Raw genomic sequence first — 11,871 nt, 5'->3', positions numbered from 1 at the left:
ATGATTTCAACTCAGTTAGTTACTTTGCGTAACTTGGGCCAATGGTTGGCACTAAAAAGCCAATGGAGGATTCTTATTTGAAATCATGGATAAACAACAATGAACAAAGGCCTACCTATGAACACTAGCAATGCATAATCAAACTGTTATTTGTCTAGTATGCCAATCACCCTCCAAAACTTCATGCCTTCCGCAAAATATGTTTAGATTCGTGAAGGAGAAGATTCTGGCAATGCCGCTATGATGGCGCATTATATAGTGGCGGCAGGGCCCACCCCTTTTTGCCATCTTGAGCAGCATTGGCCAGTGCGAGTTGAATGGCATGGCGTGATTCAATAAGGCTTCAGGAAAGGTAGCGAACCAGGGATTATCACATAGCGTGCCTACACAATGTCGAGAGACCGCTCTCGTATCAAACCGGTTGTTGCTAGAAGTGATAAATCTACGGCCGGAAGTGGTGCAAAATCTCGTCATATAATTACAATAAATTACATTAGCTAATGCCTACACCTACCCCGACCCTAAACCTAACCTTACAATAATACAAAAATATGAATCAACTGTTTTCAGCATGACAAAAATGATGCGGTATTGAAGTGCGCATGCCCAGTGGAGGTAGCTGTATCCCTTCTAGTCAAAACCCATAGACATAATAAATAACTAGACGCCGCACTGGCCGCTTTGCTCCGCTGCTGCGATACGTCAACGGCGCCGCCATATTAGTCAGGGCAACAGTGCACTAAAAGCCCACTGAACCCAATGGGAGAGATGCGCTTTTTCGACATTAAAAGCACAATCACGTTTACATTTCTTAACATATTTCAATGGTTTACGATACACGTAGAGTACAACCTTATCATGTCTCTAGTTGCATCATGTCTCGATTATAGCCCACTTTAAAATTAATGCTTGTCATAAGGAAATGTGAAATCCATTATTTGTGCCTGTTATTCGTGAGAATCCACTAGATGGCACCATGTTCAGTTATATGTTATAGAAAAGACAAGCAACAGAATAAATAACCACGTTGCCATAGTCGAGAATAAAACACAGACATGTAGATTGTTTCTGAGTTTTATTTGAATCATCGAACAAAACACCCAAAGTAATATAGTGTAATTTGCGTAGTATATAAAACTAATGTTTTTCACTGTAGAAATGGCTTTTTCTCTAGTAATTTTAGACATTTTAAAGATAAATTATGTTCTTTTATTAACCCGGTAAAACCGTACAACCGTAAAACAGGATGTATGTGATATAGTAAAACAAATAACACTGCCGTGCATTATAAGTATGAAATAGCAGTATCTAGTCATATAGTAAAGACGATTGTGTCCCATTAGCAATGTGTACAAAATTATTAAGCCTAAATGATTGCTTGAAAAGCCCAAGTTTTAACAGTTCCGTATGACAATAAATGCATTTACATGTCTATAACCATCTTTAACTGGCGCCAAAACGTTTATTTACTCCACGTTAATAGAAAAGTATTGAAATTAGTTGAGAAATTAAAACGAAAACTCCAGAAAACTGCAGCTCCACCATTCACTCGTATGTCTTTGTAGTCGGCTTTTACCCTCACCAATATGGCGGTGGCGTTGACGTACGATCCAGCGGACAATGAGGCGTCTAGGTTATATACGTCTATGGTCAAAACCTATCAAACCGTTGCACACACCGTTTCCAAGAAACATGTCGTTCAACCTGGAAACCGTAGCAAAACGTTGCGCAGGCTCTCACTAAATCCATTATGTGTTTCGAGTCTGACGTCATCACGCAACCATGTTTTTTGGCAAGTTTAAGAAATGGTTAGGGTTTCATAAGACTCGAAAAAAGCTAAAATTTTGTCAAAACCAACAAGCCACGCCCACAGATTTGACTCAAAACATCAAGGATTTGTGAGAGCCCGTTGGTGCACTGGTTTGAGCTTGAACGTGCCCCAGTTTCCCTTTTACAATCATCATGTGATCACAGTCAGCTGACACGGAAGTCACGCACTTAAACATTGAGTGATTTTCGCTTGCAGTAGTTTATTCCATCCCTCTCATATTGAAAATCTGTTTTAAACAGTTAATTGCTTGAATGCTCTTGCGTTTTGCCTTAAAATGAATCCTCGCGTGGCTGCGCTCATCGCTGCGCTTTTGTGCGCGCTCTCCACCGGTGCAGCCCAGCACCTGGACACAGGTAATGGATATACACACTGTTAAATGAAACACACTGATAACTTAATGATTCAGATAACCTGTGATGTGTAAGATCGCTGTAATAAGTGCAGTTTTGTTCCTGTGGTACTGCAGAGTGGCTGGCAGATGGTGTTCACGAGTCTGTGCAGCTCCTACAAGTTTCCAATAGCACGAACTCGTCTGATCTGATCTATGGATTCGTATCCTGTGGAGTGTCCGCTCTCTTCTACGGGAGCAACTTCGTGCCAGTGAAAAAGATAGACACTGGTGATGGTTAGTCAATAATTTATGATGTCTATTTTATTTTCTATTTGCCCTTGTGTTGGCTCAACTCTCAATTAGATCAAACTTTATTCAGCCATCAGCAGTAATTGCTGGCAATTAAATTATATTTCTGAGACCAAAGACATTAGAATTTATAGGTAAAACGTGTATAATTTTAGTTGGTGGCTCAATGTTTTCATGCCTTTTTTACCCCTTTTTTCATGTGTATATGCAGGTATGTTTTTCCAGTGGATTCTATGTGCTGCTATATGGACCGTATCCCTAGTGGTAAACATCATTCTGAACAGTCCAAAATTTTGGCCTATTGTTATGCTGGGAGGAGCCATCTGGGCTACTGGTAAGTTTGATGACCTGTTATGCTAATATAATTTCGCATCTGATATTGACAACCATTTCTGAATCCTGGGTGTTAATAATTTGTGTCTACTAAACAAAAATACTTATTCCGACATTTGCTACTGTACTTTACAAAAGTGAAGTCGTGTCATATCTGTGTGAATGTGCTTTACCTCCAGGTAATATAACTGTAGTTCCTATTGTAAAGACTATCGGGCTTGGTCTTGGCCTTCTTATATGGGCTTCTGTTAATCTGCTTATGGGCTGGGCCAGTTCACGGTAAGAGAGTCCACTAAAGATCAAGATTTAATAATAATAGCCGTATTCAAAAATTGCATCCATATTCATAAACTAAGGTTTATAGTAATGTGCATCCACACGCTGACTGTTGTTAATGATGATTTTAGGTTTGGCTGGTTTGGTATTGAAGCTGAGAGTGTTTCCAAACCAGTACTTAACTACTGTGGGGCGGGTCTTTGTTTAATGAGGTGAAATGCTCATTTATATTCACTTTTGTAAGCCACACATTTCAAATGTTTTAAGTCTTGTTTTACTTGAAACACCCTTGTGTGTCTTTACAGTGCCATTGTGTTTTTTTTTGTGAAGAGTGATGTTCAACGATCACCAACATCTGAAGAAACGTCATTATTAATAGATCACGTACGTTGACAAATATTAATATTATTGTGAAATTCTTGAAATTAAATCTATAAATCAAATTAACTAATTTTATCAATGTGACCTAAAGACTGTGAACTCAGAAGCTGTGGCCGTGACTGATGAATCCTGGGTGGATGCATTAAGGCCACGCACCAAACGTCTTGTGTATGTTTATCTATTGAAGATTCTAATGTCTTTATAAATTGTTTATATTTGCAAAAGAATAATCAGACCACTTTTTGGCAAAACACTCTACTCCTGTTACTTGGTATTTTTCATTGGCTTGGGTTTAGGCATGGCCCTGATGCAAGAATGTTGTGTTGCAGTGGGTCGCTGCTTGCTGTCGTAGCTGGACTGCTGTACGGGTCATCATTTATTCCAGTTCTGTATGTTAAATATCATGCAGCTGATCCAGACAGCCAATACAGAGGAGCTAGCCAGTTTGGTAATTCCATTTTTATCAAAATACAGACCGTTGACAACTGAGGTACCCCGGGCCTTGTGATAAAGGGGCCTAAGCCTATTTTGTTTGTTTATATTGTGTTTGTGTGTATAGATCTGGATTATGTCTTTGCACAGTATAGTGGGATCTTTCTCACTAGTACTGTGTATTTCATCCTCTACTGTGCCATCAAAAAGAATAAACCGCAAGTGTTTCCTAAAGCTGTACTGCCAGGTAAGACATTAAATAAAACACTAGAGTTTAGTTTAATTTGCACTACAAATTCCTGTTATTTCTGCAACACTTCTTCATACCTGAAGGTTTGTTTAAAATGATTTTTTTCCCTGCAGGGTTTGTGTCAGGCTTGATGTGGGGAGTGGCCACATGCTGCTGGTTCCTGGCCAATCACTATCTCAGTCCTGTAGTGAGCTTCCCTATTATCACCACAGTAAGTGACAGATCTTTCCACCAATCACAACATTGTTCTGAAGAAACTTTACTATTATGGACTGTTATGTTCCCGACACGCTGAAAGCAGAATTATATCTATATATCTGAAATCCAAAGACCTCAGTAGTAACATGGGTTGAGTTCATTTTCGTTACATTTTTAAATAATGTGTTTGTTTGGTGTATCACAGGTTCCTGGAGTGATTGCTGCTCTCTGGGGTGTTGTGGTTTTCAGGGAAGTTAAGGTAAACACACTTGTGAATAAAGTGTCAGTGAATTTATATTCCTTGTATTGTGTTTCTTGTGTCTACCTTTAGCTACTCAAATCTAACTGTCTTTCTCTTTCTGTCTTAGGGTTTGCGAAATTACATTGTCCTCATCTTAGCATTTTGTCTTGTTTTATCTGGGGCTTTATTGACTGCGTTTTCAAAGGTTTAATGAAGTCCGTTAAACAGAAGTACATGGAATGCTCAACGCATTTATGGCTAATATTTTTTAACAGGAGTTTTTTACATCTTATTTGTACATTTAAAATCACTTTTATTGTCTTAAATAGTTTTTATACTGTGCATCAGAGTTGTAGCAGTTTTAGTAAGCACTTTAATGTAGGTTGTGTAACACCAATTACTTAAACATTAATTGAGAAGCCTTAACTGTTTGTATCAGGGAAATGTTTCAAGTGCAATACTATCAGTTTTTATGTTGTGAATGAATATATACTCATAGACAACCTTTTGTCATGTTTACACTATAATGGACCTCATTTGACTCTTTGCACATACTGTACTGTATATTGATTTGGGGTTTTTAATAAATGATGGATTTAAAGGCAAAGGATAAAAAAGATCACGGGTGTTTGGACTTTATTAAGCAAGAACTTTTTCTAGAGATACCTCTGTTTCAATTCTGTGAACACAAAGAATGTTTTTGATTCAAGTAAAATGTTCAAACTGAACTCTGATTTGGGTGATTCATATGAAAACATCTGCAAGAACTTTTTCCTTTCACTTACATTGTTCTCTGATTGCCATTTACTTATAATACATTTTTTTTCTCATTTCATTTTTCATTTTATTTCTAATACGATTTTTTTAAGTATTTAGCTATTTATACCTTTTCAGTTCTGTTGGTTTCTATCTTATGGTCGTAAAGTAGTTCCTTTTCTTTTAAAATATTCTTTGTTTGTTTTTTTCAATTAAACGTGACTCTGACATGTTCTTCAGAGGTTTATTAATGGAGTTGTTTTTTATCATCATTGAAAAAAAAAAGTCCTTTCATTTCATTTTTTTAAGAAATAGTTAAAAATGTGTAATAGTTTTGATGTTTATTTTCTGAAAATATATAATGAAGAAGTGTTAATGATATGTGCAAGTTACACCAAAGACCTGAAAGAGATGCAGAAATACTGGAAGAAACAACAGAATTGGAGAACAAACTTTGATAATTATCACAATGTGTTTATTCTAACCTAACTGTACAAAAGTTGTTTATGAAATATAAACATTAAAAAAATCCCCTCCTTCCACCAAGTAAACAATTCCACTACTCCACTAATTCTCTAAATACAAAACACCAAGCTCATTCCTGCTGGCTGCTGCCCATTTAAGATTAACATGTTATCAATTTTTTTAACAACTCCATTCTATACATCAGAGGTCTAACATTCTTGGTATGATCAAAACTGTAACTTAATGCATTATGGGCTTTCTGCTGGAGTCATGGCCAGTGAAAAATAGATCACTTCACTCATAAACAAAACATAATGAAAGCATCACTGACAGAATATTCAACAAGGGCTTATGGTACAAATTGTCATGCAGAGTTTATGATGTGGGCATTGAAAGATAGATCTCTGCACAGGAATCAGTTTGGTTTCATAGGAGCAGGGAGGTTTGCTGAAGCCTGCTCCAGGAAGGCCAGGGGTCCCTGAGGCAGTTCTGTGGGTTTTTTGTGCTGGACATTTATATCCTCCAACACCTGCTGCCAATGGTGGATTTTGGCTAGATGTTTCTGAATCAGCATCTCTTTCCTTTGGAGTTCATTCTTCAGTTCTGATGCATCCTGAAAGAGACAAAAAAAACCCACATATGGCTTATATGAGAGTATATGTTTTAGACGTAACAAGGTGACTAAACCAGTCAAGAGTATATTATATATGAAAGGTTTTACCTCTTTTTCCACCTGTTCTGGTTTCTGTACAGACAGCTGCAGTCTCTTTTGAAGGAAGAAGCATTCAGTCTGTCTGGCCACATCTAAAAACTTTTGTATGCACTGATCGACCCCTGAAAGATACAAATCATATACAAATCACTTAAAATAAATGTATGATTTAGATGATCGCATTAACAAACTTTGTAAATAGAAAAATACCATAATATACAAATGAAATACCTTATAAACATCATACACGAATATGCTCATCGTTCCGTTTCATGTCACTACAGTAACGTTACCATAGAACAAAGCAATAATACTTTTAATATAAATTAAGATATTAAATACAAGCCTCACCAGTCCGAATTTCCTCCTGGTCTGTTCCATTCACATAGTCTTGACTTACAAGCGATGCAAAACACGCCTGGGAGAATTAAAAATATCAAAAAGAATTCAAAGGCTGCAGAAATGTAATTCAGACTGACAGATACAAAGACACTGACAATCTCACTGAAACCCTCGTCTAAGCAAACAAAGCATGCATTAAAATGTGGTTAATAAATGCTGTAAAATAAATATGGAAGACTGCACAATGAGTGCAGAATTTGTTACGTTTCTCTGGCGGGTGAGCAGCACCGGTCTGATGTTCCTACCTCGAACGAAGCTTCCAGTTCATCTACCAACGTGCTATTTGCTCCTCTGTTTCCAGGAGGACCTGTGAGAAGTCCTGGCTGACCTGGACCACCAGGAACAGTAGGTGGATGAGATCCAGGAGGTTGCTGGCCAGGGAACATTCCTCCCATGGACGACGCCATTTCTCCACGCGCAACAACAACTTCAATTCTGCGCATGCGTCAAAACACAGTTTTGCAAAAAATGCAAAGTGCCGCCACCTGCTGCATGAGTTGTGTATTGTAATTCACATACACAAATTACGTTTCCCCAATAGTCCGTTGATAAAATATAAAATAAGTCTTCTTCTTCTTGGTTTTCAACGTCAGCTGGCAGCCAGCGTATGAGGTGGTTGATCAAATACATCCATATGTATTAATACAAATATTTCCTGCCTAATAAGAAGTGACGGTTCATATGAACAGGATTGAATGTTAAAGGTCCAGTCAGTGAAATCTAGCGGCAAGGTTGCGAATTGCAACCAACCGCTCACTCCACCCCTCCCTTTCGAAACACTACGACGGCTGACAGAACATGGCGAATTACATGCAAGGGGACCCACGGTGTATGTAGATAGAAATAGCTCATTCTAAGGTAATAAAAACATAACGCTTCCCTGTGTAAGCTCTATACACCTCTAAAGACATACTATGTATATTATATTGCATTTCTATCAATAGATCATCCCAAAAATTACACACTGGACCTTTAAGTGACATTGAAAAGAGCAAGAACTCCTGTCTGGTATTGTGTTTAAATGTAGTGAAGGGTTCCCTGTATCTTGGCTTTTGATTTCTTTGTCTCTTGGTTTGAATCATCAAACTTTTTTGTCACGCCCTGCTTTGAACCCATATATATTACACATTTCTGTGCGCTAAAATATCATTATGATCGTTTTCTGGAGTATGCCGTTGTTGGTGTGAAGTGCTTTCATTTTGCTGTAGGTAACCAACTAGATAACAGTGTGACGAGGGGTGAATGCAGACAAAACTTTTGGCAGCAGATGGAAAAGTGTCTTGTATGGCTCCTGCATCATATTACGTATGTAAACTGCATTTATAATGTCACTCTGTGCCACAGCTGTGGACTGAAGAACATGCTAAATAACGCAGCGTGTTGTCATTTTCAAATAAGAGTTTTAAAGAGGACTAAAGCGATCTCGATTTCCTGTACAAATTACATAATTAATCAAAAAAATATAGGGGTGCTAAGCTTGAAATTTAGGGTGGCTAAAGCCCACCTTAAAAGGGCCTAGCAACGCCACTGATAAGCGTTTATAGATGACACTGTGTAACAGCAGCCCTCTTTGTTTAAACATACTGTGCACAAAACATACTGGGTAAATAAACAGCAAATTTAATTTGGGGGAACTATCCCTTTAATTGGTGGCCCATGTAAGGCTAGTGTTGCGTAGCCAGACCTTCACACTGAAGATCTGGGAACTTTGGCCTCTTTCTTTGAGCAAGGCCTGCCCAAGAGGCCATATGACTGACAGGTAAAGCAACCAATCACGTTTCGATTTGTACCACATCATGTTTAGAGGCGTGGAAAAAATGTCTTCACAGTGACAGATCGATGTACAGTACAATCACGAACGGGTCAGAAGTTAACAGTAGGGATGGGCGATACCACATTTTTTTTATTCGATACGATACCGATACTTTTTCTTGAAATGTTACCGATACTGATGCTTTTTAAAAATAAAAATCTAATTTCAATTAAAAAAACAAATTACATACTTGTACTGGCTACTAATAACAAATTTATTACAAAAGTTTAATTTAAACAAATAAATAAAATGTTTAAACAACCTTCTTACAAAAATATTGATTAAATAACATAAATATTAATAAAATGAACAAAAAATGTGCATATTTTCACTGTCTTCTTATTTTTAAACAGGCCATTTTTCTTAGGCTTTATCATTCTTTTTGTACTATTACATACAGTGTTTAAAAATATATATATATTGATTAACTAACAAAAATCTTAATACAATTAACAAAATTACAAACAACATAAACTGTGCATACTTTCACTTGTGTTTCACTTCAATTGCTGATTAAGAATTCGGAATTGATGCGTAAGTGTGTAATGCATGCGTGTTGTGTATGTGTACGTGCCTGAATATCACGTGACCACGTCGCTCGCGCTGCGCAGCCGGAGACCGATCCGTGTGTGACGTCAAACTGCCGCGAGAGCTACTTTCATAACATAGCGTCATTGATCGGCATGCGCAGAGCTAACAACATTTAGTTATGCTGAAACTATTAATGTAATTAACAAGATAATCGATACTTTTCAGAAAATATCGATACCTAAATAGCAGCTTTTGAGTATCGATTTATCGATACTGCAGCATCGATGTGCACATCCCTAGTTAACAGCAACAACGTTTATGAGTTTATGCCATGAACCTCGCATACTTTTAAGAATGAAGCGTTTAGTCGATCGTGATGAATTCTTATTGCAACCGATGTAAACACAACAGCTTACTACATCGATCAGATGGCCTTATGTTGTTTCCAGGCGGACCGTTAAAGAACACGACATGCAAGACTCACGGAAATCCTGTAGAATTCAACCAATCAGATGAAGACTTCGAACGTGCTGAAGTGTTTTCAGAAAAGTGTGCCAAATGCATCAGATGTTCAGCCAACGCTCTGTGGGCGTGACGTCTGAGGCTGAGACTAATGTGAGGCTCACTACAATATGTTTAATGATGTCATGATCCAGGGGTCTTATTGCTCTGTAATGTGCCTGCGAGGTCTGTCAGGTTCATCTTCAGGATATGCAGTGTGATCTTCAGAACTGGCTTTCTGACTTTGCTGTAACTCTTATCATCCTCCTCCTCGGTCTCAGGGAGATTTGGAATCAACAGTCTCTTAAAACTGTTTAACTCATTCTTCATTACAGAGATGATTTTTTGTTCAGCTTCCTGAAATCAAAGTAAATATTCAACTAAAGCTCCATTCAATTACAGAGACAGTGAATGAAATGATCAATACACAAATTAAAGACAATTTATTTGTAGATAATACCCAGCCTAAAAATGATTATATGAACAACATGAGCAGCGTCTACAATAAATATTCCAAAAAATGTACTACTGATGCAGCAGTTTTACAGGTTTATACTCAATTTCTCAATACTGCTCAAACAGATGACTGTGAGTTCGAGGTCATATTACACACATACCTTAAAAATGGATTCCAGCTTTTTTCCATTATATGATTCTGATCCATCTCATTTTTGACTGCAATTCAACAAGAACATTTATTTTAAATATACTGATGTATTAATACATATAATAAATAGTAATAGTAAATAAAGATAGTTCTCATAAACCTACACAGTTCCTCACATCAGCAGCAGATTCTCCTACAATGAAATTATCTGGAAGAGGCACTGACTGGTCACTCTTCATGGACACACAGCTGTTCAGGAGATTCTTTCTGACACAGACTAAAACCCAACAGCAAACATTCAGAACCTCTGCCTCCCTTTTAGTAACATTTACAAGTCCATATTCAAATGTTACATTTTTTGATAAATAAAAGGTGGGGCAGAAAAGAGTCTGAAACTGCAGACAGATAATTACCAGCACATATTTAGTGTCACACTCATAATATCTAAGAAATGTCTTCTGTGCAGTGATGTGAAAAATCCATTGGTCAGTATCTCGTCAGAGACACATTGTTGTGATCAAGTAAGACCAACTGACTAAACATTAAAAAATAACACAGTATTAATTTATTGTTTTGTAATGTTAAATGCTATCATGTAAAAGCAGATGCTGATCCACTGATAAAGTTTACATAATCTTATAATTGAATATCTCTCTCAGATCTCCCTCTGTTTTATGTCAGTTAGTCTCCACAATGGGAATGACCTGCACAAAAAAGAGCATTTTCTACCTATTTTTTAATTCAATCTAATAGGGATGTAACAATATTATTGATATCGTGTTATCACAATCGCAAAATTGTCTCAATATTGTCATGGTCACATGACTGTATTAAACAATTGGTCTTCCGGGCCTAACATAAAGAAAATTTGAATAAATAATAGATGTTACGGTTGTCAAGGTCCATCTGATGCAATTATTTTATTTTATAAAAGTGATTTTTAGGTCATTTGACCCATCTCATACTATAACTCCTCAACAGTTATGATTAGAGGATAAAGAAAAGAAGGTGCTTATGGCACATTTCAAGTCATCATTTGGCATAAAAAATTGCAATATCGTACTGTGGGCTGTCATGATTCTGCCGCATCATGACATGTTTTTCGTGGTCTAGTGGCAGGATCATGACAGAACCCCATGTTTCATTATTTTGGCCCTTAAGGCCTTCCATACACCCTCTCCGGTCTCGTCGCTGTTCCCGCCCTCTCGTCTCCTCATTATTGCTCGTTATTGTTTCATGCCCGTCAGCTGTTCCCTCTTGATTTGTTCCCTTATTTAATGCCCTTGTGTCTTCTTGTCTTGTGTAGGTTCATTTGGCCTTGTCTGTCCGTCATCGCCCTCCCGGTCTGTATTTCTGTGTTTTCTAGTCTAGTTAGTTGTAGTTCATGTCTTGTATTTTGTAATTGTCTAGTTTAGTGTAGATTAGTCTATGTCCCTGTTTACCTCTTGTCATTACCCTCGCTGTTTTGTTGGTTTGCCCCCTCGTGGGTTTTTGTTTCATGT

The 11,871-nt window shown here is 37.5% G+C and overlaps 2 protein-coding genes across 2 annotated transcripts; one reads left to right on the top strand and one right to left on the bottom strand.

The window, feature by feature from the left end:
• Positions 1-1,106: 1,106 nt before the first annotated feature.
• tmem144a (transmembrane protein 144a) lies at positions 1,107-5,310 on the top strand. The gene is made up of 12 exons (XM_057331482.1): positions 1,107-2,184; positions 2,298-2,456; positions 2,683-2,805; positions 2,984-3,083; positions 3,212-3,292; positions 3,386-3,464; positions 3,553-3,629; positions 3,791-3,909; positions 4,021-4,140; positions 4,257-4,354; positions 4,547-4,600; positions 4,710-5,310. The coding sequence occupies exons 1-12, from the start codon at positions 2,106-2,108 to the stop codon at positions 4,791-4,793; spliced, it is 1,173 nt and encodes a 390-aa protein (XP_057187465.1). The 5' UTR covers positions 1,107-2,105; the 3' UTR covers positions 4,794-5,310.
• Positions 5,311-5,643: 333 nt separating this feature from the next.
• On the bottom strand, positions 5,644-7,350 carry med28 (mediator complex subunit 28). Its single transcript, XM_057331483.1, has 4 exons — positions 7,163-7,350; positions 6,867-6,933; positions 6,525-6,637; positions 5,644-6,416 (listed from the first exon to the last, which is right to left on the bottom strand). The coding sequence occupies exons 1-4, from the start codon at positions 7,322-7,324 to the stop codon at positions 6,219-6,221; spliced, it is 540 nt and encodes a 179-aa protein (XP_057187466.1). The 5' UTR covers positions 7,325-7,350; the 3' UTR covers positions 5,644-6,218.
• Positions 7,351-11,871: the final 4,521 nt, after the last annotated feature.

Source organism: Triplophysa rosa, linkage group LG4 (assembly GCF_024868665.1).
Source record: "Triplophysa rosa linkage group LG4, Trosa_1v2, whole genome shotgun sequence".
In the NCBI taxonomy this organism is placed as follows: domain Eukaryota; kingdom Metazoa; phylum Chordata; class Actinopteri; order Cypriniformes; family Nemacheilidae; genus Triplophysa; species Triplophysa rosa.
The sequence above is the reverse complement of the archived record's forward strand: the minus strand, read 5'-3'. Positions and strand labels throughout refer to the sequence as shown.